At 37.5% G+C, this 27,983-nt stretch overlaps 3 protein-coding genes across 6 annotated transcripts; 1 reads left to right on the top strand and 2 right to left on the bottom strand.

Annotated features, from left to right (window-relative positions):
• Position 1: 1 nt before the first annotated feature.
• tmeff1a (transmembrane protein with EGF-like and two follistatin-like domains 1a) lies at positions 2-8,249 on the bottom strand. Its single transcript, XM_077221874.1, has 9 exons — positions 6,534-8,249; positions 4,751-4,860; positions 4,465-4,594; positions 4,253-4,279; positions 3,968-4,061; positions 2,858-3,006; positions 2,638-2,755; positions 2,356-2,514; positions 2-2,251 (listed from the first exon to the last, which is right to left on the bottom strand). The coding sequence occupies exons 1-9, from the start codon at positions 6,670-6,672 to the stop codon at positions 2,167-2,169; spliced, it is 1,011 nt and encodes a 336-aa protein (XP_077077989.1). The 5' UTR covers positions 6,673-8,249; the 3' UTR covers positions 2-2,166.
• Positions 8,027-16,854, top strand: slc39a6 (solute carrier family 39 member 6). Of its 2 annotated transcripts, none has more exons than XM_077221856.1 (11): positions 8,027-8,151; positions 9,615-10,289; positions 10,520-10,664; positions 10,770-10,865; positions 11,130-11,299; positions 13,243-13,419; positions 13,605-13,692; positions 13,778-14,119; positions 14,495-14,575; positions 14,730-14,920; positions 16,332-16,854. In XM_077221856.1, the coding sequence occupies exons 2-11, from the start codon at positions 9,624-9,626 to the stop codon at positions 16,482-16,484; spliced, it is 2,109 nt and encodes a 702-aa protein (XP_077077971.1). In that variant the 5' UTR covers positions 8,027-8,151; positions 9,615-9,623; the 3' UTR covers positions 16,485-16,854. The 2 variants fall into 2 exon arrangements, with proteins under 2 accessions (XP_077077971.1, XP_077077970.1); XM_077221855.1 differs by lacking the exon at positions 8,027-8,151 and adding an exon at positions 8,270-8,386.
• Positions 16,726-27,282, bottom strand: cyp7b1 (cytochrome P450, family 7, subfamily B, polypeptide 1). Of its 3 annotated transcripts, XM_077221858.1 has the most exons (6): positions 26,868-27,282; positions 24,962-25,098; positions 22,445-23,047; positions 20,519-20,725; positions 20,082-20,260; positions 16,726-18,454 (listed from the first exon to the last, which is right to left on the bottom strand). In XM_077221858.1, the coding sequence occupies exons 1-6, from the start codon at positions 26,942-26,944 to the stop codon at positions 18,134-18,136; spliced, it is 1,524 nt and encodes a 507-aa protein (XP_077077973.1). In that variant the 5' UTR covers positions 26,945-27,282; the 3' UTR covers positions 16,726-18,133. The 3 variants fall into 3 exon arrangements, with proteins under 3 accessions (XP_077077973.1, XP_077077976.1, XP_077077975.1); XM_077221861.1 differs by lacking the exon at positions 24,962-25,098 and having other exon boundaries at positions 26,868-27,155; XM_077221860.1 differs by lacking the exons at positions 24,962-25,098; positions 26,868-27,282 and adding an exon at positions 23,674-23,776.
• Between the last annotated feature and the right edge of the window lie 701 nt (positions 27,283-27,983).

Genomic DNA, 27,983 nt, shown 5'->3' with positions numbered 1-27,983 from the left:
ATTTTCCTTAAAATTACTTTATACATTTTTACGGAGTTTAAACAGATTTGACATCTAAACCTTCACATAATATCACGTCACTGATTTACAAACTGATTTATAAGACTGATAAACACACAGCCTCTCTCAGTCACATACTGATGACCTTCTTTATGAGAATTCAGTTGTAAGAGGTTTGGATTGCTTGGTTTTGAATTGTGCTAAAAACACAGCTGCTATTATCTCCTTTTTGCTCTGTTTCCAAAATGAAAAGATTGCAAGTTTTCCAGCTTTATCCACCTTATTTTTCTATGTGAAAGTAAGTTATTTCCTGTGGATGTGCCAAAGATAAGTTACTGGCCAAAGATAAAAGAGTGTCTGTAATATTCTGGTACCAATAAATGGCTTGGGTCTCTTAATGTTCTGCAAATGAAGAAAACGCATGCAAATAGAAAAAACACCAACAAATTTAGAAAACATCTTTAGTTTGATAACAAATATGCTGCAAATACTCGCAACGCAACCAAATACAGAAATGCGCTGCAAATGTTTACAACGCAATCAAATATATAAATACGATACAAATGCTCACAAAGCAACCAAATACAGAAACGTGCAAGTACTCACAATACAACTAAATACAGAAATGCGCTGCAAATACTCACAACGCAACCACATACAGAAATGCGCTGCAAATACAGAAACGCACTGCAAATACTCACAATACAAACGCACTGCAAATACTCACAATACAAACGCACTGCAAATACTCACAATACAACCAAATACAGAAATGCGCTGAAAATACTCGCAACGAAAGCAAATAAAGAAACGTGCTGCAAATACTCGCAACGCAACCAAATACAGAAATGCGCTGCAAGTACTCACAATACAATCAAATACAAAACTGGGCTGCAAATACTTGAAACGCAACCAAATATAGAAACACGCTGCAAGTGGTCACAATGCAACCAAATGCAAAAACACGCTGCAAATACTCACAAAGCAACCAAATTAAGAAATGCACTGCAAATACTTACAATGCAACCAAATACATAAAAGTGCTGCAAGTACTCACAATGCAATCAAATACAGAAAAGCACTGCAAATACTCACAACGCAACCAAATATAGAAACACGGTGCAAGTACTCACAATGCAACCAAATACAAAAACGCGCTGCAAGTACTCACAACGCATCCAAATTAAAAAATCCACTGCAAATACTTACAACGCAACCAAATACAGAAAAGTGCTGCATGCACTCACAACGCAACCAAATACAGAAACGCGCTGCAATACTTACAACGCACATATGATCAGGAACTAAAATAAACAATAAACTTACCTTTCTGTTCATCAACAGCACCACTGACGAGTAGACATTGAACAATAAGCGGTTCCAGCCAGGTTCCTCACTTGTTGGGGTCCCCTTGAAACATTTCTACTGTGGTTTGTGCTATTTTTAGCGAGTTTCTGTATTTTGTTGCGTTGTGAGTATTTGCAGTGCGTTTCTGTATTTGGTTGCGTTGTGAGTATTTGCAGCACATGTGTTGTCAAACTCATGAAAATGTTTTCGAAATTTGCTGGTGTTTTTTCTATTTGTATGTTTTCTTCAGTTGCAGCACGTTGAGCTCTCTTGGCCACCCTATCTTAGTCAGTATGAATATAAATATGGGATTTGTATGCCCGTTATATTGTCCTCCAAGTGAAAATCATCGTATAGTTTTTGAAAGTAATAGCACACATTCTCCTAGACAATATGCAGTCACTTTTGAATCATGCTAGGATGTTTTGTGTGGCAACCGTCACTCCAGTATTGTTTAGAAAATGAAAAAATCTACTTAATGTAAACATTTCTCTATGTGAATTTACTGCATTAAGACAAGAAAGAAAGTGAGGGAGAGAGATGAAAAAGGCAAAACTGTGAAGGGGAGAGAACACTTGGAATGTAGAGATTTTAAAATAAAAAACTCCTGATGACAAGGTGGAATAAGGCCACTGAAATATTAATGTTGAAAGACAGAATCTTTCCAAAACACCTCAGTGAGAGTATAATAGTGTTTGAGGGTGAATAAGCTATTGGGGGGGGGGGGGGGGGGGGTAGATGAGTAGTATGTTTGGTTAGTGACAAAAAAATAATTTTAAGAGTGTACAGTTTGTGCGTTTCTGTTTAAGTTATCAGCAGCTATACAATCCTGCGTCCTCCATCTTTGGGTGAGTGACCCAGGTTCTGTTTCTGAAGATGGGCTCGAGGCTTTTTTGGATGAATCCTAAAGGCAACAGTTTTGAGATTTGATGAGTGTGTGATATTTGTGCTTTTTTTCTATATTAGAATTTATTTGGTGCATACTACTGTGCATAAGAAGAGTTTTACCTTGTGATGCATATTATGATAGCGATAATTATGCTGATCTGTACAGCAGCAATGATGACAGCAATCAGGATGTATTGAAGCTTCTGTCCATTGGGCACCACATACAACTCACTGAAGTCTCTCTGCTCACAGTGCACACCGGAGAACCCCACATCACACCTAAACAATACGACCATGATTGACCGAAACACATCAACCACATATGCCTAAAATCCTCTTCATTTTTACATCCAATTGAGATTTACAACAATAGATGACTTGTGCGTATGTTGTGGATCATACCTGCATGTTGCCAGATCATTCTTCATCTCACAGGTTCCATGCACACAAAAGCTGCTGTTGATTTCAGCACATGGCATTGCCCCGCCCACACTGACTCCGCCCACTAATACCACTGAATCTATAGGATGAATCAAATATGTCATATCTGATTACAGAAACTTTTTAAATATTTGTCTCTACATGTGTTTGCTGATAGTGTGATTTTTTTGTGTGTGTTTACCTGGACATTGCCCAAGGTGTTTGACATTAATCTGAGCTTGTTTCAAGCAGGAAGCTTCTCTGATCTGACATGGATTACTGTAAGACTGGCCATCTGATCCACAAACTGGATTCATATTAAATCCACTGCAGTCTATATTACATACACACCTGCACAGAAAATGCATGTTACCTGCATGTTTGCCAAAGGAACTGCACGGGGTTTGTGAGATGAAAAGCTAATAATTAATTAAGTCATGAGAACTTCAAGGGTTTAAATGTTTGAAAATGAAGAATTTAAGACAAATATTAGTTTCGTAAAAAAAAAATTGTAAAAAAATAAAATAAATTTTTATACAGTACAATTGTAATTTGCAACTAATACATTTCTGCCTTCATTTTTTAAAAGTTAAAACTACTACAATATTTAATAATAATAATCATAATAGGAGAACTATGAACATGTAAATGCGACATTAAATTACTGAAATATTAACTTAAAATCTCAGGGTAAATATCAAGCAAATATTTTACTTTAATGGGCTCGGCTGATAAAAAAAGTTTGGAAACTCCTGTCCTAGTATACAAGCGCGCACACACACACACACACACACACACACACACACACACACGCACGCACACACACACACACGCACACACACGCACACACACACACGCACACACACACGCGCACACACACACACACACGCACACACACACACACACACGTTGGTGCACCTATAATTATGGGGACATTCCATAGGCATAATGGTTTTTATACTGCACAAACTGTATATTCTATCCTTACACTAACCATACCCCTAAACCTACCCATCAAAAAAAACTTTTTGCATCTTTACATTTTTAATAAAACATTGTTTAGTATGTTTAGTATGTTTTTAAAGCCATTTTAATTGCTAGGACTCATGAAATGTCCTCATAAACCATGTTTACATTGTAATACCAGTGTAATACCCATGTCATTATAAAAATGTGTATCATCATAAATCATTTAAACAAACACACACACACACACACACACACACACACACACACACACACACACACACACACACACACACACACACACACACACACACACACACACACACACACACACACATGGACCAACCAAATGCCTTCAGAGTCTTCATCACACTCTGCTCCAAACTTGCAGCTAGAACACTTTGAGTATCTGCTGGGCTCTAGTCCTGAACTCTCCAGATCTACACACAAACATATACACATGGTTTACGTAAGGTCTAATATTGCATTAAAAGTCAGATATAATTTTTATTTTGGTTGCCTAATATCATACATCAATGAAGATCACATTTCAAATTCGTTAGACTATTAGACTGCTCAAAACTTTAGATGTTGGCTCTGACAGCAAAAAAATAAATAATATAAAAAATACCTGTATCTCCTGATGCCGATTCAGCAACTGAGAAAAAGGATAAACATCATGTAAAACGCCATGTCTGCTTAATAGTTTTAAATATATGCATTACATAGTATTACATATCACATACATACAGCAAAAAATATTGTATATTATTAAGTGTATAGCACTGATTTTTGCATTTAATTGCTAAGTGCTTTGAAAAGGATTTTACTGTTTTTGCTAACCGAGATGACAGTGTCCTTCCGTAATTACAGTGATTCTGGTCTGCTGTTCACAGGCAGCTTGTCTTAGGAAACATTCACTATGATATGTGTCACCATCAGACCCACATACTGGAGCAAACATCTGTGGACACTGAAAGAAACAAACACCTGAGTCCTGAAACCTGCCTCAGACATTAATTATGTCACAGGGCAATAATCTAGAAACTGTTCTCAGCATCATTAGCTGTAATAAGCCATGTTTAATTTCATAATGCGCAGAGCTTATTGTGGCAGGACAAAAACAAACCTGAAACTGACAAAGACACTCCAGGTGTGATCCGTTGTCCCTGCAGATTCCTCCGAAAGAACAACTATATTCATCACATACATGATGGTCACTTTTCTTCTCGGACATACCTAAAACCAACACACACCTTTGTCAAAGGCATCACGTGTAAGTGTGTGCATGTATGTGTTTGTCCACACAAAGATAGTACAAAACCTAGCTCATCAGGGCTAATGGGGGACCATGACGTCCAAATGTCTCCAGAAAGACAGTAAAACCTGAAAAGACTAAACCCTGCTGAAAAAAAACAGCCTGTTTGATGGCCTTAGCTAGTGTCTCAGACTGGTCAGGTTGGTTTTAGAGCGCCTTTTGGAAACTGGAAACTGCTCAGACTGGGGAACCAATTGAAAGCAACTAAAACTAACTATCTTAGGTTGTTTTGAACTGAAGGGGTGGATTCTGGAATCCACTGCTGCTTCAATGTATATCTGATGAGTGATTATAATCAAGGTATTAATCAATATTAGATTTTACTTTGTTATAGAAGTTACCAGTGTGATTACTGAAATGTTCTTGTCATGTGTTCTTTAATGTCTGTATTAAATATCTGAGAGGTGACTGAAGGGTCTAGCAGCCCATAGAAATGCAGTAACAGTGCTTGCTCATTTAGCCTGGCTTCCAGAAATGAAAAATAGAAAGATGTTTTGTTTGAGAAAGGTCTTCAACATGTGTTTAAACCTATATCTGTTCTTCTAGCTCATCATACCTCATAAGGGTCATTGGAACCTATAGTTGAGGGACCTTTTCTTTGTTAAAGCTTTACTTTACTGTGTTATATTAAAGTGTCCTCTCCTTGAGAGAAAGAATGAATTATTTTGATGTTTTGAAGACTCTCCAGTTTATTGTTAGAGCCTGGCCAAATCCAACCTTGGAAAAGCTGTGTGTCGGTGAGTGAGTTAGTCTTTTTGGTTACAGGTTAAGGAACCACTTGCATTATTGGAGAATGACTGACGTGTTGTTTGAGACATGCTGGCGCCCAGCAACCCAGATCTGCAAACGGAAAGGTCACAACGTGCCTAAATTCAGGGTCCGAGTTTCAGCTGACTAATTGATGGAGATATGATTCAGGCTATCTGTATGTGTGGAAAATTACTATGTTTATCTATTTCTTAGCCAATGAGAATAATTCAACCTGAAGCGAGGACGTAGCTTAGACCTTGGTGAAGGGTATGATACCTGTGATCTCTGTAACTGTAAGCGGCGCGGCCTTCAAACTCCTTGTGAGCCTTGAAGCTATAACTTCTGCTGATGAAACTGCAAAATCTTCAGTAAAACCTTTTCTTCAATTTATTATAATTCTGACTCCGGGTCTTCATTCATCATATCTGGTTCTGGGTCGTTGACTGTAAATCCCCTTACAGAACTTTTTTGTTGTTGATGTTTATTTGTTTATTTTCCCAGCAGGGGATTTTCATAATTGTAATATGTAAAAATCTCCCTGAAGTTCCTATAGGACAATTTCTAATGTTTTCCTAAACTCATTATGTGTTTTAATATTTTATTTTGTCGTATTTTTTTTCAGCAGGACATTTTCACAAACTGCTAAAGCTTCCTAACGTAAAAAGACTACGTTTTTAAATAAATAAATACCAATGCAAGTTTGTGTTTTGACTTAGTGAAGGGGTTAAGTTAATAAGCTATATAATTACATTCGGCTTCATTTTAAAAACAGTCAATGGAAGGTCAGTATCCATCAGTAAATAAAGGTGTGTAGGTGTGCGTGTAGGTGTGCGTGTGTGCGCACCTTCACATCCTTTGTCATCTTCAGTCAAACAGTCGCTCTCCGTGTTGGACGTCAGGGTTCCGGGCATCTGCACAAGGACCAGCAGCCCGAACATCGCGAGACAGCGTCCAGTACCTGCACCGCACGAGCCAACGGACATAATGCCTTTTGAACACGATGATTCCGTGCGACTGATACGGCTGTGTGAGCCAGGTGACGCGGAAATGTTGGTTCACATGAAAGCTGATGCTGCACTTACTATGGCTCCTTTTCTTGTCATCGGACGGGCTGAAAGAAGGGCCAGTGACCCGATACCTTTAGACGCATCACACCAGCTCACGCACTCTAATTATCGTGTCGCGCGCCCAGAGACGGCATCAGTTTCCTTCACTTCCCTTCATCTGCGCTAGACGGACACAGAATAGGGAAGACGGAGAGACTCCACAGCCACAAAATGAGACGGACCTGAATATGGTCACGTGAAACCCTTTAAAGACTAATGGTTAGAGAGGGGGAAAACTATTAATAAAGTCAATATTTTTCAGGTTAAAGCCTATTGTGAAAATGAGCTTTGAACAATAATAGGCTATAAAATAATTAATTTTTGAAAACAATTTAGTCTTTAACATCATATAGGTCCATAAAGACTTCATATACCTTTTCTAGTAGGCTATTTATAATAGGCTACATAATTAGGCCTATGTATTTACTTGACGAGGAGATCATCATATTTGTGAGTTCCATTAAAAAGTTACATTTAAGAAACAACGAGCTCGTTAAGTTTTTTCTTACTCTATTTAATAAATCCATTACAAATATGACGATCTCCTTTCGTGAGACCCCCTTTCTTAAATATAAAGATAAATTTACACAGTGTAGCAAAAATATTACAAAGACCTAGGCCTATGATAGGCCCTATATGGTAGTCTTCATGGTTTTAAGATAGGCTATATTATCTCTTAACACAATGTAGGCTATAGCACAATTTTAAATTCGAAATGGGTGCTTTTCACTGTAATATTCAAGACGGTTAACCTTGACAGCCCTAAAAATACATAATAATATAAAAAAACATGTATATATCTCATAGTATCTCTTAGTGCCCCTATAGAAAACCCCTTGACAGAGCACATCTGTTCCCTTTTTTAACTCTAAAAATGCAAAAGTTTTTTTTGGGCTAGTCTGTAGGGCTATGTCTTTATAAATAGCTAAATAAACTCGTCTGTCTGTTTGAGATTTGTTTCTGGGCGTGTGTGAGTAAAAGGGTTATGTTGAGCCACATTATGAGTCCATTTGTACCGTATGTAATAACGTTATCTTCTAGGCGAGCTGTTTTAATGTGGCCTTTTAAACTAGTAGTCTATGTCACCCTAGGTCACATAAAGTAGACAAGGGTCACGTTTTCAGAATAATTAACATGATTAAAGTAAGTAGAAAATGAAGTCCTCCCTTTGCAAATATTTACCATAAATGTTGGTTAGGGCGGAATGTGGATGTTTGACTAGGGATGAATCAGACACCCGCGTGGTCATGTGACTACACCAAAACCTATGACATCAGCTTCTGACTCTTCTCTAAAATCATCAGGCACTATCCCGGTTTTTATCCGCATAAAGAGGTCTACAATCTCGTCAAATCGGTAAGACTGCTGCTGTTTGTTTTTTTAGTCGCCTACTCGCCGTTCGATTGTGAATTAGTGAAGAGATGTGGCCGCGCCGCGCTCTCCCCTCTTGAAACAAAAGATACTCGCTGTTTCCGGTTTTACGATGACGTTTTTTTTGCACACGGTCTGATTGAGGTGCTCGTGGTGTTGTGTGCAGAATCGCCGTATAGAACGCGCTTACTTTCGAGCGTGGTGCGCGTGTGGACTCCCGGTAAGCAGTAAATAGTGTTGATGTATGGTCAGTGCGTTACGCTTGTAAAAAGACAGTTAGGATGGGAGAAATTCGCTGTGCACGTTGCAGGAAAGTACCAACTAGGCCGCGTGACGCCTGTTGTTCTTCCACATCAGTGTTGCATCTGTTAAACTTGCATCCATAGTGGTTTCATAGATCTCAAAATTTAACGAAACCGCCCCTGCAATTCAGTAAAAAAAACACATTGTTATTGTCAAAGTCATTGACATTGTTATTAATATTGTGTCGCAGTGTCGTGTGTGTAAACAGGTGTTATTAGTGATGCGCGGCGTGTTTAGATAATACAGAAAAAACAGGGATGGATGAAATGCATTAGTGCAAAATTCACCATATTTCTCTGTGTGTTACTTTAAGTCTTACAGGTGCACACTTTTCAGAAGCATATGGAGTCGTTTGCTATTGCGTATTTTATGCGGTGTCCCACTAGTACTTAAAAAAAAACGTTAACTTACAGTATTACAGTCCCAAAAGCCATGTTTTTATTAGACCTATTTGATGTTTTGTTTTTTTTAGCTAGTTATAGTTTTAAATCTATATGTATTTTCCCTTAAAATGATTTTGGACTGTTGTACCTCAGAAGTCTCCTGTATCTAACAAAAGTCATTTATCAATAATTACGTGTTTTGTTTTATATTTAAATTGGTTCTTAACCTCGTTATAATGTGAATGAATTTTGAGTATTTAAATAAGATGCCTACCCAAGCTTAGTAATTTGCGTAAAACACTCCCAATTATATCCATACATTCTGTGCAACCTTTCTTTTACAGCCCTCCTTCCTTTGATGAAATATGCATTTAAGATTAAATATCTATGTAAAATAATTCTTAACACGTTTAAAATGGCCACCCAAAGTGTGTGTTTTGCATGTGTTTGATATAAATTTTTTCTGTAAATTTAGAACACACTTTGGCACCAATGTTATTGATGACTCATGATTTGTTTATGCATGGTTAGTGAGTGAGATTCATTAGGTTGGAAATCTATTGAATTTGTTTTCAATTAATTGCTGTTTAAAAATGAATTATTTTTAACTACTTGTTTTTGGCCCTTAAATGAGTCTTTCCATTTTCACACACTGTAATGTTTATGTTTTGCTTTTGTTTTCATTCACTGTTTCAGAATTGTAATATTGACATTGTGCTGTGACAGCATTGTGAGAATAACCAGATTATTTTTCTGTTTTAGGGTGCCAGTATGATTGACTGGTGGCCACGCCTCTTTCCAGTGGGGTCACTGACGTTACTGTTGGCGTGTTTAGTGGGGGCAGGTTCAGACTGCACATCTATGCCCATTGAGACTGATGGTCGAGTAGCAGAACAGGCACAGCAGCGTCACCTGCATGCTCTGTTTGACAAGTATGGCCAAAACGGGAGTATCTCCTTAGAAGGCCTGTTCAACCTACTAAAGGGGGTGGGGCTAGACCGCATCCGGAAAGTGATGGTGCATCATCATGAAAGCGAACACAATCATACACACTTGCATGCTCACGAGCACGCTCATGTGGACAAACTCACCACACGCACATATCCTGTCACCAAGAAGGGGGGTATTGATCATATTGTGGAGAAGACTGACCCCATCCCAAAAGTGCAGCCTGATCCTGCCTCTGTGAAGAAAAGCCAGTCGGATGCTCACCACAATCTCTACATGAAGATGAATCAGGAACCGACCACACATTTGACTACGCCGTCCTACGTCACAAAATCACGGCGGACGAATCGTAGCGCTGATTATGATTTAACGCAAGACCACGACTCCTATAACCATGCCCAGCCCAATTTAACACACTCTAACCACACACACCATCCTGAGGATGTGCACGATGACCACGAGCATGGACACAGCCATACCAGTCTAGAGGTACACAAACAGTTACATTATTTACTTGTTTCATTTTTATTATATATTTGAATCTATGTAATTTAAATTGTATTTATTTAATTTTATTTTAATCACAATTTTTATTTAACCTCTTTTATTTATTTATTTTTACATTTGTTACACTGTAAGCTTTTCCATGGATCCCCTAGTGCTCCCTTGAAAATCTCTGACATATCCCACTCACATAAGTCCTGCTTTTTCTCTTTCAGTGTGAAAATGCCTCCACAATCCTGCAGTCACATGGCATGACAAAGGAAATGGGTCTCTCTGTCAAGGACTTCAGTTACCTGTGCCCTTCCCTTCTCATGCAGATTGATTCCAAGTCTTGCCTTGTGCACAAATATGACCATCCAGGTGAGCTTTTGTGCCTGCAATTTACATAGAGTAGTTGTATTTTTGAGTCATAGTTGTAATAGTTGATTTGCAGAATCTATATAACAATTCGCTTCCCCCCGCCAGATCATTCCCATCATCACAACCACCACCATCATCACCACCATCATTCAAATAATCACACTGATGGCAGAAGCCCAAGGAATGCTTCAATTAGCATTGGTAAGTATTGTTACTTACGGTTTATATATATATATATATATATATATATATATATATATAATAAATTCTATTTACTAATATTACAAATGATTTCACAAAATAATTCATTATGAGATTTGCTAGTGTTATTAAATTATTAGTGTTTACAAAGTTTAACTTTAAGTGAGCTTTCGATGGCGGCAGAGGTAATCTAAATGTAAAATCAGAGGAAAAACAGAACAAAAAAAAACATACTTCTAATAAGTGTGTATGTTTGTGTTACAGCATGGGTAGGAGGGTTTCTCTCCATCACTTTGATCAGTTTACTGGCATTAGTTGGTGTGGTTTTGATCCCACTCATGAACAGAGTTTGCTTCAACTTCCTGCTGAGCTTCCTGGTGGCCCTTGCAGTGGGAACTCTCAGCGGAGACGCTTTTCTTCACCTCATTCCACATGTAAGACAGAGACAAATACTATCAATCAAGACACAAACTGGCATTTGAATTTAGTACTGTTGTTTTTAAGATCTTATTTTTTTTGGTCTATGGTTTTACTTGATACTGATATGATATAATCGTCCCCGGTGCTTACATATTTACAAATACACTGCCACATACACTACCACTTAAAAGTTTGGGGTCCGTAAGATTTTGTAATATTCTTAAAATAAGTATTTTATGCTCATTACAATACTGCATTTATTTGATCCAAATATATTAATAGTTATATTGTGTAATTTTTAGGGCTGGGTACTACAGAGTATCGAAACATGTCTTGTTTTTCGGTACCAAGTTTCGGTACCTAAGTGGTTAATCTCGTCAACGTCAGTGAAAGAATAAACATGCAGCATGATTGGCTGTGGCGGAAAAACACTAGTTTACGCGGCTGCCCAGAGACGTGGCTCGTCGCACTTGTGGCTGTAGTGTGTGTGTGTGTGTGTGTGTAAGCGTCCAACCCAGATAGATAGAAAATATGTAGAAATGATCAAAAGTGTACCTATGTACCCGACTCGATGCCATAAGCACACGATGCAATATTTTCGACAAGATAATTGCTGCCAAGACCGGTAACACAATAAATCTGATAAGGCACTTAAAAGCGCACAGAATGAGTCACAAATGAACCGAAAGTCACAAATGAACCGAAACTCAGCGTATAGGATACTTGCCTCACAGAGATGAGAAATAGTTCTATATATGTTCAAAATATGTCTACTTTTAAACGAAACAATTAGAAATAAATAGTTTGATTACCTAATCCATATAGGCGTGCGCGCGTTCACTACTGCAGGGATGACGAGTCAGCATCGCAAATTCGCAATAATCATCTTTGCAGCCAACACGTTTAGTAAACACTTGTTCATTAATAAACAATTAAAATATCTCCTTGCTATCGTTTCCCGACACATCCATAATCATTAGGCTACTTTTGCCAGTGCTTTGCGCAAGCTTCATGTGTGCTGAGCGCGAGGCAAATGTCCCGCACCCCAGTAGCCTATATTTAATTCAATTCACATTTATTTGTATAGCATTTTTCACAATACACAGCCTATCCTTTCAAAGGAGCTTTACAGAAAATGCATGTGTCTAAATTACAATTTATCGTGATCTGTTATCAGGGGTGACTGTGTGTAATGCATTTCAATTAATTTTCATTCAGTTTCATTGTTAAACAATGCATTAAGTTAAGGCAGAAACAATGAGCTCATTGAAGTAAAGAATACATGTTGTTAAATGATTAGGAAACACAGAAAACTTTAGCATTGGTGCTTTTTTACAGACTCAAAATATGAGTGTAAAAAAGTCAACAAACTGAAAAAATAAGTTTTTTTTTTTTTAGGTAATGTTATATTGATAAAATTGGTATCGAAAAAAGTATCGTTCAGGAACCGGTATCGAAGTCAAGGTATCGGTATCGAAAATTTTGTTACGATACCCAGCCCTAGTAATATTATTACAAAATTCAAAATAACTGTTTTCTATGTTAATATATTTTAGTTCTTAATTTGTTCATGTGATGGCTAATCTGTATTTTGAGCATCATTACTTCAGTCTTCAGTGTCACATGATCCTTCAGATCATTCTAATATGATGGTTTGGTGCTCAAGAAACATTTCTTATTATTAGCGGTGCTGAAAACTGTTGTGCTGCTTAATATTTTGTGGAAACCAAAATTTTTTTTTCTTAATTCTTAGATAAATAGAAAGAATAGCATTTATTTGAAATATAAAGCGGGTAGCATTTAAAATGTCTTTACTGTCTCTTTTAAACAATTGAGTGTATGCTTGCTGAATGAATTTATTTAAAACAACTGACCCCACACTTTTGAACAGTAGTGTATACACAGTTTTTCTATATTTTGTGAGATTTCACATTGACTTCTGATTGGTGTCTTTCAGTCTCTGGGTCATCACCAGCATAGCCACTCGGAGCACCATCACCACGGTGAAGAGATGGAAGAGGATTCCCTTCGGCCTGTGTGGACAGGGCTCACGGCTCTGAGTGGAGTCTACATCATGTTTCTCATTGAACACTTCCTGACCCTCGGCAAAATGTACAAAGACAAAAAACAGAAGGTTAAGCAAAATGTACAAACACAAAATACAAGGTTAAGATCTCATATTTCATGTTAAAGTCATGTGCTACACATTCTTTTAGCCATTCTGCTAAAAGTCATAGTTTTAATTCCCTGAACATTGTAACATAACAACAACATGGATGTTGCATGGAGTTGTTCCTTGAGTATTATCTCTGTTTGTAGGTACAGAAGAGGGTTGATTTCACCACAGAAGTTTTGGAATCTGAGAAAATGCCGTCATTACAAGACAATGATGTCAAAACACTTGATTGTATGTAACTATATGCAACTTTTTTTATGCTTGTTAACGTTTATGAGGTCAAAATGAAACTTACATGATATTTCTATAACATCAGCTGTTGAAACGAATGGTGGAAGTGCATGTGGGCGTGGCGTGGCAGAGGAAGAAGAGGTGATGTTGGGGGCGGAGCTCTACTCCGACTTGGACTGTGAGAACAAATGCCACTCCCACTTCCATGACACTGTTGGCCAGTCAGATGAGCAGCATCATCATCACCATGACTACCACCACATACTGCATCACCACCACTCCCAGAACCACCACCCACACACACACTCACACAGACACACACACTCCTATTCGCTACAGCACTTTCAGGAAGCCGGCGTGGCCACACTCGCCTGGATGGTCATCATGGGAGACGGACTTCACAACTTCAGTGACGGACTTGCCATAGGTAAGTTTTACACACACACACATACACAACTAATTGAAACCTGGACTTACAATAAAAGTGTACAAAAGTTGATGCATATACAGTCTCCATTAGACAGTCTTGGGGTAAACTTATTGTTGCAATTTTTTTGCAAAAACTGTTGCTGTTTTTTGCAGATTTAGCAAATCACCTAGCAAACAGGCCTTTATAATGTACATGTGTGTTTGATATAGAGATCCATTAATTTGACTGTTACAGTGCATATAACAAAACTTACAAAAAAAACAAGAAATTGAATGCAATTTTTTCCTTTGTGATCAGCTTTGCATACTAAGGCTTTTAGGATCCGTGCTTCAGGAACTGCATTAACAGATTATGTGCCATTTTTTGTTTCAGGGGCGGCATTCACTGAAGGTTTGTCCAGCGGTCTTAGTACCTCAGTTGCTGTGTTCTGCCACGAGCTTCCTCATGAGCTGGGTAAGACATTGTTCTGTCATCATGCTGGCAGTTTTTTTGACATTAGAAATGTGTCAAAATAAGGAAGGAACCAGAAGTACGGTTGTTGTCTATTGCATTACTATGAAATGTTTTTTTCTGTTCTCACTCACCTGTCTTATCTTCTTTTATGAAGGAGATTTTGCGGTCTTGCTGAAGGCGGGTATGTCAGTACGACAGGCCATTTTATACAATCTGTTGTCGGCCCTGATGGGATATCTGGGCATGATCACAGGCATTCTGATCGGACATTATGCAGAGAATGTTGCCATGTGGATCTTTGCTCTCACAGCTGGGTTATTCATGTACGTCGCTCTCGTGGACATGGTGAGTAACACAGAAAAAGTGATTGAGGAGGGCAGATTCAAAAGGCTGTCTACTAGAAATACTACATCCTCAGCAGGGTTATCAGGAGAAAAACGTTTTTGTTAATTGAAATAAAGTAGAAATAACAAAATATTGGTTAATGTGTCTGGAAAGATTATATTGTAAATGGTTAGTTTTTAATGAATTGTAATTGTATTTTGATGCTTTGCGATTTTAGATTTTAAACATGTTTAATATTTAGCATCGATTTAACTTGCTGATAGACGGCGACGTCAATATAAAAGTAATTGTTTAAATAGTGGGTGGAGATATAATATATGGGAGCTAAAACATTTGTGTACTTTTCCACTTGTGTAAAAAAAAAAAAAAAAAAAAAAAAAAAAAAAAATTCGCCTAATTCTGATTAGGGATCAATCTAATTACGCTTCGACAACGATGTCATAGAAATAGACTGGTCTACCGCAAAAACGGAAGTTCAAAGGCTGCGTTCCAGTCCACTTTTAGACATGCATTTGGAAACTTCCCTAAGCATTTCCACTTGGGGGAATCCCTGCCGCAAATTTTGAAGTGCGTTACACTTCCTGAAGTGGACAAGGGAAGTTTATACGGACAGACCCTCGATTTTGACCGAGGGAGCGAGTCTACTTCATATGTACACTTCAGGCAGTTCCATATACAACAAATGCAACACGATTTTCTAATCACCACCACCAAAAACAACTCTTATGATATATTAATTAGATTTTTTTTTAATATAAAACAACCTATATACAACACACCTATATACATTTGGATGCTGCATTAAACAAATTTTTAAAGGGAATTTTTTTTTAATAAATCAACTCCAAAGCTGAATCCAAGTGATCAAGGGCGTAGGACGTTCCAGTTCAGCCCACTGCAGTTTCTGCCAGTAGTGGGCACTCGTGCAACGTAAGCAATGACGTACACCCGAGTGAACTAGACGGAGGGAAGTTAGCGAGTGAAGCATGGACATATAGAGCTCTATATATGTCTATGGAGTGAAGGGCATGACCGTTTTGGACTGGAATACAGCCAATGACAAAATTCTAAAGATGGCTTCGTGCTTTTTTCTCTGGAGAATAAGGTCAATAGGCACGAAGTGTTTCTTTAAAAAGTGACATTGCCAACTATTGGCCTGGCATGAAAGGGTTTTCAGTCGTTTTTGTGGATCCGTGTGAACAAGGATCTTTTTAATAACATTGCCGTCTGTACGTGTAAAACGCAAAGGAGAAACGTTTCCGTGTTTAGTGTATCTAATTATATGCATTTCAGAAAAGAATAATTTCAGTGCGGATAAAAACATGGTTATTTCCAGCATATGCTTTGTGATTGTGTTTATATAACTGAAACTGTGATCTCCAAAATTGTTCTTTTTTTGCGTGTTTTGTAGGTACCTGAGATGTTACACAATGATGCTAGTGAAGCAGGCTTCAGTCACTATGGCTTCTTCCTCCTGCAGAATGCTGGGATACTCTTGGGGTTTGGTATCATGCTTGTCATCGCGGTTTTTGAGCACAAGATACAACTTGACATTGGCTTCTGACCGATGCAATAATAATCTAAAGAATGTCACTCCACAAAGACATCTGCTAACGTTCCTCTTTGACCCTCAATCTTGCTCACCTGGTGTCCACCTGTTGAAATGCCTTAGATATAATTTAGTCTGTGGAAAAGTGGCATCTTAATATGCAAGAATAATTGTCGTCGTCTTTGTTGCTTGTGGGAGAAAAAAAATAAGTGTTGACTGTTACAATTTCAGTACAAAAGAGAAACTTGAGCCACAGTGAGAATGTGGAGATTTTTTTATTTGTTTGTTACACAGTGTTGTTCAGTTGCTGTTGAAGTTAGTTACATTGTTCATTTTGCACATGCTGTCCCTCCAACATTCCAGTAAAGTATTAAGTGTCCCATGATGCCTTTGTCTGATTTCTGTCTCTAAACTGTATTTGATCTTAATGTGTTTATCAGTAGAGTTTATAGTATAGAATATATTGATATTATTGGCTTGCGTTACTGAGAAACCATTCCTATGGATGAGATTATATTTCATGAGATCACACTTACAAATGATTAGAGTAAAGAGTATGTGTATTTGGCGTGCTGTCCGTATATCTCTGGTTAGGATAGGAAACAGGCGAGTGTGAGGAGGTGTGGTGGAGGTGCAGGTGAGTCGGCTACATATTTATAGACTTCCTCTCATGGAGTTCATTTGAACGTGCTCCTCCCAAACTTTGATAAAACGTTTACATTTTATTAAATGATTAGTTGTTTTTTAAGATGTACTTTGTGAGCGTTAGCTGACAACAAAGGCAATATAAATGTAAAAATAAAGTAAATGAGCATGCACAATCTAATATCCAATATTGATAAATAAAATAAAAAAACTTGTTCATTATCATTCAAATGTTTGGGGTCAGTAAGATTTTTTTTTTAGGAAATATATTGTATATTTTAAATTACAAAGGATGCATTACATCAAAAGTGACATTGAAAGGCATTCATAATGTTACAAAAGATTTATATTTCAAATCCTGAAAACATTTGTGATTTCCACAAAAATATTAAGCAGCTCAAATGTTTCTAAAGCAGCAAATCATCATATTAGAATGATTTCTGAGGGATCATGTGACATTTAAGACAGATGTAATGATGCTGAAAACTCTTTACATTTTAAAATGCATTTAAATATAAAACAATATTTCACTTTTGATTAAAAAAGTGCAGCCTTTGAGAGCATAAGAAACTTGTTTTAAAAATCTTACCAACACCCAAACTTTTGAATGGCAATTTTATGAATTGATTAATCCTGATCAAATTCTTTTTTAAATTTTTTTTATTTCAAGTAAAACAAGCTGCGGTCCATGAAATCCAGTCGATTGCCATGTGATTCCTTTGCTACTATCTATGAGTTTATGATGTTATTTACACCAAGTGACAAGATAACACTGCCCTTATTTCATGCAGTAGTAGCCTATACAGAAGGCTATTCACTGAAGTGCATCAAACCCTTATTCAAATCACACTCTATACTGCGTGCTCAGTTAATTTAAAGGTGAGATTTTTTCCATGCCAGTGTTATGTGTAAATACTGCAGCTTGCATTATTTACAAAATCTTTGAATTAACCCTGTGGAAAATGAAGGTAAAATACCCATGAAAAGAACCGGCTACAGTCCCTCTCTTTTCATTTAGTTCATTCCTCCCTCTCCGCCGCACTGTCTTGTGGTTTCCTGGTTCTGAATCTAAAAGTGATTTGATTGGCCGGTGGCATGATGCCCAGACCAGCACGGCTGTTGTCTAGCATCGCCTCCTGCTCGTTGTCCAGCAACTGCATTTCACACATAAGTAGAGTGACACACACAAACTGCTTCAGCTCATTCATCGCAAAAAAGCGTCCCGGACACTGTGTGGCTCCCGAGCCGAAAGGCATTCGATAGTACCGAACCTTCTGGCCACATTTATAAAAATCAGTTTTCTCCTTCCCGTCCTCCACGAAACGGTCAAATTGGAAGCGCTACAAGAAAACCACAGACACAAGACATCTCAGTAAAGTTGTTTTCTAACAATAAAGAGTAATGTGTTTAAAATGTGTGTCTGCTAGGTGGATCTAGCACAGTGGTTCACAACCTTTTTGACTTCAATAACTCTCATTGGCCAAAACAGTATTCAAAGGCCCTGCGACTTCCAGTTGTTTGTTAAGGATAGCTAAGGATGTTTAAGAATATTTTTTTCTCATAATTTCCAACCCATAACTAATATATATATATATATATATATATATATATATATATATATATATATATATATATATAGGCTACTGTATATGTACAGTCAAACCAAAATTTATTTCATTTTCAACATTTCTCACATTATCACAGTTTATTCACTATAGTTTAGAAAATGGTAATAAAACATGACAAGAACTCAAGGTTATCAAATCAGTTGATATTTCACTGGATTTGGCCATCCTTCTGTTAGACAGTCTCACAAATGAATTAGGTTGAATAGCTGTCAGCGGTCTAATTTAAGTTCACAATTAGATAAAACCAATTTAGGTCAACCAATTACCAAGCAATGCTGAATTGTGTTCAGGCTGTGGTGTAGAAAAGGTCGCATTAGCAATTAAAGAAAAAACACTTAAGCAAAACATGGTCAGGTCAAAGTGTCTCAATTTTTGGTCCCAAATTTTTATAAATTTTACTGGATGTATGACACTGTATGAAGAGTTTTTGGGTATAATATGTCACAGTTTACTTCATTTTGCTATCCTCACTTACATAAAATAACAATAGTGTTCTGCACTAGTAAAGAAATATAAAAAATATATCTGGTGTCTGAATAATTTTTGGTTTGACTGTATGTATTTATGTATGTATGTATGTATGTATGTGTACCCCCTGGAGTTTTACAATTTTAAATAAATAAATACAATGTTACTTATTACATGAATTTATATTTTATATATATAATAATGTTAAGAAAAAACTGTGAGAACTTTTAAAACACCACTTAAGGTTACATTCAAATAAGAAATACCTTGTTTTTTGTTGTTTTGAATGATTTTAATGCATGCTATGTCTAACATTTTAAAGGTGGGGTATGTGATTTGGGAAACGACTGGCAGATTTTGAAAAAATACACAATTCAAATTGTCCTACCTTCTTTTCTCCAGCGCTGGTTCTGACTCCACCCACTCGAAGAACATGGACGCGCAATCATGCACGAGCGAAAACTCAGATGCGCGAGAGATTGTAATGACGATTTACTACTAATCATGGAACCGTGTTTACTGACGAGATGCGCATGCGTCACGAGCTTTGAGTATGCGCACGAAGGGGGTCACGCGCGCTGGGGGAGGGGGGTGTGGGACGACCGTTTGATTGACGAACTTACTGTCCAATGATTCTAGGTGGTCTTGGAAATGATTGACCGAAGTTTTTCTAGTCCTGCCCGTTCCACAGATGATTAAATTGCTTAATTTTCATTTCAGTGCTTCTAACTCAGTGGCTGTAAGTGGGTTAGGAATAGGATTTCAAGTTATTTTGAAAAAATGGACAAAAAAGAGAATCACATACCCCACCTTTAAGTCATCTTGGTTGAGAATCACTAATCCAGACAGCTGTAAGTATAGTATGCATTACCTGAGGCCGTTCATATATTTCCGGGTCAAGGTGTGTGCTTTGTGGGTAAAGAGCAATGATGTCATCTTTCCGCAGGCTGATTGAATTCTGGCTATCCAGACGTAAGCAGAAATCTTCCTGAACAACACGGATGTTCATCGATACAGAGGAGAGACGTAAACTCTCATTTACTGAACTCTCTGTACAGAGAAAAAACAGAAGAGTCTGAATCACTGAAAGCTGGCATAGTAACTCCAAAATTCCAGCACTATTCATTTCTTTATAAACGCAAGAGTTATTAATTGAACTGACAACCACTGAATTCACTCCTGAAAACAATGCAAGATTACAAAAAATTGATGCTGTCTCTGAAACGATCATACAAAACACCCAAATGCTCATTCAGGTTACAGTATTATTATGCGTGATGGGTTACTGTGTAAAAATGTGTTTGTTACCCAGGTAAACCATTTGTTCTAGCTGTTGACGTGTAATTGTGATGTCCTCTTTGATGATCAACTGCATGTCCTTCTCACCAACCACATTCCTGATCTCTGCTCGTACTGCTGCAAGGGCTTCTGGGCAGGTGATGAGGTGATAAAGACACCAGAAGGCTGCTGGGATGGTGTTTCCCACTGATGCCCACAGCATGGCAAAATGATGTGCTATGGTCAGAGAAAGTAAGAAGATATGAGTGTGTGTGTGTGTGTGTGTGTGTGTGTGTGTGTGTGTGTGTGTGTGTGTGTGTGTGTGGAAACCACCAAATCAATTCAGCACAGTCATAATGAGCTTTCATTGTGAGTAAAATCTTTATTTGTACAGTCACATCCTGCTTCCAGCATTCCAGCATACTGAAAAGAAGCTGTGGTCAACAGTCCCTTTAAAGGGATAGTTCCCCAAAAATAAAATAAAAATATAAATTCTGTCCTTATATACTCAACCTCAAGTTGTTCTAAACCTGTATGAATTTCTATCTTCTGCTGAACACTAAAGAAGATATTTATTTTTTAACCAAACAGTTGATGGGTCACACTGACTTCCATTGTATAGAAAAAAAATAATAATACAGGTTTGGAATAACTTTGGAACAGAATTTTCATTTCTGGGTGATCTATCCCTTTAAGACCAGTCAGTTCAGTTAGCAGTCATCTTGGCAAAACCCCGGGGGAAGGAATTTTCTAAGTACATGCAAGTATAAAACTGTTCTACTTGAATGGGGAAACACTGAAAACTCAAAACAGTTTGTCAACACAACAGATTATGTTTCCGTAACTCAACAATAACATCCTAATTTTTTCATCCATAGCTCAAATTATGCTTAAACCCCAACTAACCTTCACTGCATGCACAGATAACCACTATCACAACACTGATAGTTCTAGTGATGGGCACTTTCTAAACAACACGGATGAAGCTTCAAAACCTTTCGAAATTTTGTTTGAAAATAGTAGTTAGGCGTGTATATCGCTACTTCCCATTGTTTCAAACCATGGTTTTGAAACATTTTCAACTGTAACACTGTTAAAACGAAAACTATAAAAATCATTTTTAATTAAATGAAATAAAGCTGAAATAAAATTTATATTTTAGATAGACTTTTTAATGACTCTTCATCAGAGGCAACATAAAATATGTGTTAACCACATTTTGTGAGAATTGTTTTCCATTTATTTAGTATTTAAATAATCTTTTTTGGTGCATTAAACTTCAGTGCAAAAACCAAAGACTAGGGTTCTATGGCAAGCCGTTTTAGCTTAAATTGTACCCAGCCCTACTCGTCGTAATTGCATTTTTACTAGTAAGAATTCAATTGGAGAGCTCTACAATTCAATTCTTACTAGTACAATTACAATTGGAGAGCTCTCTAATTCAATTATTACTAGTAAGAATTACAATTGCAGAGCTCTCTAATTCAATTCTTACTAGTAAGAATGCAATTGCAGAGCTCTTTAATTCAATTCGAGAGCTCTCTAATTGTAATTGTTACTAGTAAGAATTGCATTAAGGAGCTCTCTAATTGATTTAAAGAGCTCTGCAATTGGATTCTTACTAGTAAGAACTGAATTAGAGAGCTCTCTAAATCAGTTTTTACTAGTAATAATTGCATTAAAGAGCTGTCTAATTGTAATTGCTAATAGTAAGAATTGAATTTTAAAGCTCTCTATTTGAATTTTTACCAGTAAAAATGCAGTTACGATGAGTAAGGCTGGGTACAATTTAAGCTAAAACGGCTTACCATAGGGTTCTGCATGTCATCATCATGGGAATATTATTATCCTTCTGTAGGCAAGACATTTATCATCAACAAAACACTTTACAGTCAAATATGGGCCCCACAAGAAGGATCACAGACTTTCTCTGTGTGTGTGTGTACTGTACGTTACCTGCTTTATCCTTGTCCTGAAGACTATCATACTGCTGGAACAGGGCCATTCGGGTCTGTATGAACTCGCATGGAGCTTTCCATTCTGCCATTTTCTGAGGATAGAAAAATCTTGTCAGCTTCTCTCGAATTTCTTTGGTTTTTCCCAGCAAGCCAATGGGCACACGGGCCATTAGTAAAGGGAAAATGGCATCAAACTTCTCAAAGTCCTCTCGCAGCTGATCCAGACCCAGATGTGACGAATGTCCGTATAGTGTGTTAAACGTGGTCTGAAACATTATGCATTTACAGAACTCATATAGTTCCGTCTCTTTCCAATCGCCATCAGGCCCAGACCCTTCACTGGACAGGAAACGGTGTCGTAGGACCTGCTGCAGGTTTCCCATCATGCTAAACGCAAGCGGGTCGAGAGCAGGCCCCTGCAGCAGGGTGTAGCTCCTCTGGAGGCTGTCACTCATTCCAGGAAAGTGGCCACTCCGAACCGCTGGGAAACCGAACGTCCTGGATGCTGCGCTGTCTGAAAATGTGTGGAAATCCAACTGTTTCCCGTGTTTGATCACAGACGGGTACAGGAGAGGGTTCATTATGAATGTTATGTATCTCCCTAAAGAAACACACAAACATAGGTAGATGTCATTACATCATGACTGATTTGGATCAGAAAACATCTGATCCCCCTCCGTAATTTCAAGGCCCGGAAAGATAGTAAAGACATTGTTAAAATGGTCCTGTGACTACAGTGGTTCAACCTCAATTTTTTTTAAAGCAACAAGAATATTTTTGAGCGCAAACCCCACCAAAAAATAACGACTTTATTCAACAATTTCTTCTCTTCCATGTCAGTCTCTGATGCAGTTCACGTTGTAAACAGTGCAGCTCTTCCGGGTTCTATGTCAGAACGCATGCGCCGTGGTGCTCACGTGGTGCTTTCACACGAAAAATGTCAGAGACTGACAAGGGAGAGAAGAAATTGTTAAATAAAGTCTTTTTTTTTGCGCACAAAATGTATTCTTGTAGCTTCATATAATTAAGACCGACCCACTGTAGTCACAAGGACTATTTTAACGATGTCTTTCTTTACTACCTTTCTGGGCCTTAAAAATGGCAATTATTTTGCGGTCTATAGGGGAGGTGTGGGGGGGGGGGGGTGTATGACAGATTTCAGCAAAAAAATCTTAAAGGGGACATAACACACGCAGTTTCTGCCAATCTCATGTTAATCTGGAGTACCTATAGAGTAGTATTGTATCCTTCATATCGCTAAAGAGTCTTTAGATTTATCAGATTTGTAAAAGACAGATAGCCTACGCTGTACCGAATCTTCCTGAAAACATTCAAGGAATTCTGCCCTTTATGAGGGTCATACAGGGCCATACTCGAAAAAAACGTTCCGATACTTGAAGGAGTGTATTTGTCATAGAAATACTCCATCATACGTCCAACTCGTTTTTTGAAACATGTTTAGCATGAGAATCCAACTCTTTAACAGTGTAAATAAGTCAGAATGCATGAAATAGCATTAGACATCCCCTTTAATTTGTTCCAAAGATAAAAGATGGTCTTATGTGTTTGGAACTTGAAGACTGGAAAAACTGAAAGAACTGGAAGAGAGGGCAAATTAACATTTTAATTTCTCTCGTGCACCATTCGAGACGCAAGTCTCACCTAAGTAATCCTATTATACATCTCTTTCTCTCTACACCACTCCTTCCCCCCAATCCTTCTCCCTCATGCTGAGATCATCTGAAATTCACACAAGAATCTATAAAGTTTAATGTGAATAATTATCATACAGTATATCACACATGTTTGATATCATTTGAAATGTCTCAGCGCGACTGGTACAAAGGACTCACTCTCAAAAAAGTTAACCAAAAGGTAACAAAGTATTTAAAGAGTTTAGAAAGAATTCACATACACAGGAGGGTTGGTCTTCCAGGCAAATGGTCTCATGCTCTCAAACCAAATTCTCATTGTTAGCAAATGGTTCCATGTAAATCAACTTCTGCCCCCACTAAGTCTGGGGCGGTGATTAATGTGAATTCCCACTGTGAACTCATGTTTACATTTGAAATTAGGTTTCTGGCTTGGTCGGGCTATATAATAAAATGCAACGAGAGCAGGGGGCGTGTTTCTTTAACCAGATTAGCCCGTGATGTGAAGTGTACGCAAAACACTTCGCACCATGTATTGTATAATGTCAAGGTATTGCATCTTCTCTCTTTATTCTAGAGCATTCGATGTTTGTATCTATTATCTTTGAACTGATTATGCAACTGGCGTGATACATTTACCTGACATAATAAATTGTAAACATATGATTTTATTCTAATCGACTTTGCCATTATTTTAAGTAAGTTAAAAAGAATAGTCAAACATTCGCAAAAGGAAAACTGTAACTAAAAGTTAGAAAAATATGACAAAATCTTAATTTTGTTGACATCAGAAGATATACTCCTTTGAAAAAATTACCTCATTTGTATAAGTAATGTTAAGTAAACGTGTGTGTCAACTATACCTGCAATATATACCGTGAAAATATCTCCATGTTCCTGCTGTAGTTGTGTAAGAAACTGCAGGGAGTTTTTTCTGAACTCCAGAGCTTCCCCAAGGAATGGAATCCAGCCTTTAATCAGCGGGGGCTCACTGTCCTTCCTGTAACATGCACACCCAATGTAAGTTGAGGTCTATGACAATGCCCGAGAGACAGCCATAGTCAACATTACATACTCTCTTAGACAAAAATACAAACTCAAAGAAACTCTCCAACTCTTTTCTCTTGATAATGTTTCTGTGGTAAAGCGTTGACATAATTGTGCTGAACGAAATCCTTAATTGCTTATCAGTTTGTTTTTCTGCTAGAATTCTTTTCGATGACAAAGCCAGGATTCATTAACTGCAAATACTGTTTAATGACCTCAGTGACCTACTGCTGATGTATATCTCCCATGGCCTACTTTTCAAGGCTGACTAGAAAAGGATGGGGGTGGGTGGGGGGGGGGGATAATTGTCAAACTTCCTCCTGAGGTTGCAACTGACAAACTGAACAAGAAGCCACATTGCAGCCCATAAAGGAGTAATTTTTTCGCAGAGTTCAGGATCAATGGGTTTTAAAATGCCCCAATTATTGTTGTTTTTTATTCCCTTTGATGCCGTGTGTAATATAGCTGTTTGTGAATGTAAACGTTCTGCAAAGTTGTAAAGTCAAAAGTGCAGAATAAAGTTATTGTCTCTCAAAAGAATAAATAGTCTCAGGATGGCCTAAACAAGTCGTCTGTAATTCCACTGCGTTACGGTCCTACATCACTAGATAACACATTTGCATAATGCCCGCCTATTTTGTACATTGTCAGCCCGCGAACAACTTGTCCCGCCTTCAAACACTCATTTTACTGATGACTGTATATGTTTTCTACACAGTGTTCCAAATACGTATTTTTGTTTTATACGGTGTAAGTTTCTGGCAAACCGGCTAACTCGTTACAGTATTACTGTCTTACAGAAATAGTTCTGCAAATCATTTGTGGGCCTACTATTACATACTGGGCCATCTGGCCAATCAGAGCAGAGCATGCGGAAAGGAGATGGTAGGCTTGTTCGACTTTAACCCCTTAGGGTTTGGGTTACAAAATAGCAATATCCGATTCAAGAATGAATTGTTCTTAGAGTCGAATCTTTTCAATGAATCATTTAAACCAGTTCACAAAACAGGTGTTTTTTTATGACTTCATGTTTTTATAAACAAAATCATGGCTACAACAACAATCTGAATTTGAACACATTAGGCTATATAGCCTACTCTCTACAACATGTGTTTATTCTGATCTTTATTGTGATATTTTAGAGAATGTATGTACATATGCTACACCTACAGGTCTAACCTAAACAGTGGCCTTTTTTTATTTCAATAAAGGAAACAGCACTGCATCAGCACCTAAACCGACCAGTGGCCATATCGGAATGTCAGGAACAACGCGATGACGAAATAGAATCACTGAATCGACTTGAATCATTCAGAAGGGACCGATTCTCGACCATAAGTAGAACATAGCCTACCCATCACTGGAAGGTTCAATTTCAAACTGAGGTGAACTGAGTAAACAAGAGACCAGCCTGCAGTAAATTATTCATATGGTCTTCGCAACCATTTCTTTGCCAAATTGGTCTGAGTTAATGACGATTGTATCGTTCAGTTGCATTTACATTCAGTCCAGACTAATCAGGGATGTGCTGATGTATTAAATAAGAGTCACTTTGATCAAAAGAAGTCTGCCTAATGATGAATACACACTCCAAAAATGCAACATAATCACAACTAAACACAACGATCCATTAAAACAACGTATTTATCTGTATTACAATGACTAAACATCGGATACATGTTACATTCTCAACCAGCAGCTAAATACAGTCAGAAAACTCACCGCCTCCGTCCACAGAACGCGCAAAACAAAAGCACGGAGATAAAGCTCAGAAAGATCGTCAATAAATAATCCAACATGATTAAAGAGCCGCTGAGTGAAAAAAAATACGAGGTCCGGTTTACAAAGCACTACACGCGAATTATAATACGTTCAGGTTTTGCGACGGTCACTTTAAAAGTGAAAGAGTGCTTATCATCATGGCACAAATTAAACATCAGAGTCCAATGAGAGATATGACATGTAATGAGGAGATAACACGCGCACAAGGCGAGTGTTCAAGATTTTCAGAAAGTCACGCCCAGTGGAGGTCGCTCAAAAGAGAATTAAGCAACAGCCTACATTTTTTACAAAGCTACTTGGGCCATTTAAGCCTTTAAACATTCACAGAGCCATGTTTATCGATACACGCAGAAGCATTTAGCCTATATAGGCCTAATATATTCATTGCATTGACATTTTTTCACACACACACACACACACACACACACACACACACACACACACACACACACACACACACACACACACACACACACACACACTATAAATGACTGAATAAATTAATAAAAATAGTGCAACAAGTGGGATAAACAAACAGTTATATGCTCAGTTTGTAAGATGAAAATAAATGTGTATATTATAAACAATGAATGAAGACAAATTTTATGATACTGTATGTAAAAAACATCTCTTTTTGTTTTCAAATCTATGCTTAGATCCTATTTTCTTGAACAGATGCTGTTTGTTTAAAATATGTTATGTAGTTGTATTTTATCCCTTTGTACATTTTTTATGTACAGCACTTTGGTCAACCCAGGGTTGTTTTTAAATGTGCTTTATAAATAAAGTAAAGAAAGAAAGAAAGTAAATTAATGTTGTGGTAATATACATTCTTTTAACATGGAAATAAAGCGATTTGTTTCTATAAATAAATAGACTAAATATTGACTTCAAGACCCTCCATTTTCCAAGACAATATTGAAGATCTTTACATGGTTAAGCAATCAAAACAAACTTGTTTTCAAACTTTCCAATCAACCAAAATCTGGAGTGATTAAAATATTTTAATGAGCTCTTTAATAAACAAAATGTTCTTCTGGGACCAAATGGAAATAT

This window comes from Siphateles boraxobius, unplaced genomic scaffold, assembly GCF_051911475.1.
Source record: "Siphateles boraxobius isolate OS27281-9 unplaced genomic scaffold, OSU_SipBor_1 86, whole genome shotgun sequence".
Taxonomy (NCBI): Eukaryota; Metazoa; Chordata; class Actinopteri; order Cypriniformes; family Leuciscidae; genus Siphateles; species Siphateles boraxobius.
This window is presented reverse-complemented; position numbering and strand designations above follow the sequence as displayed.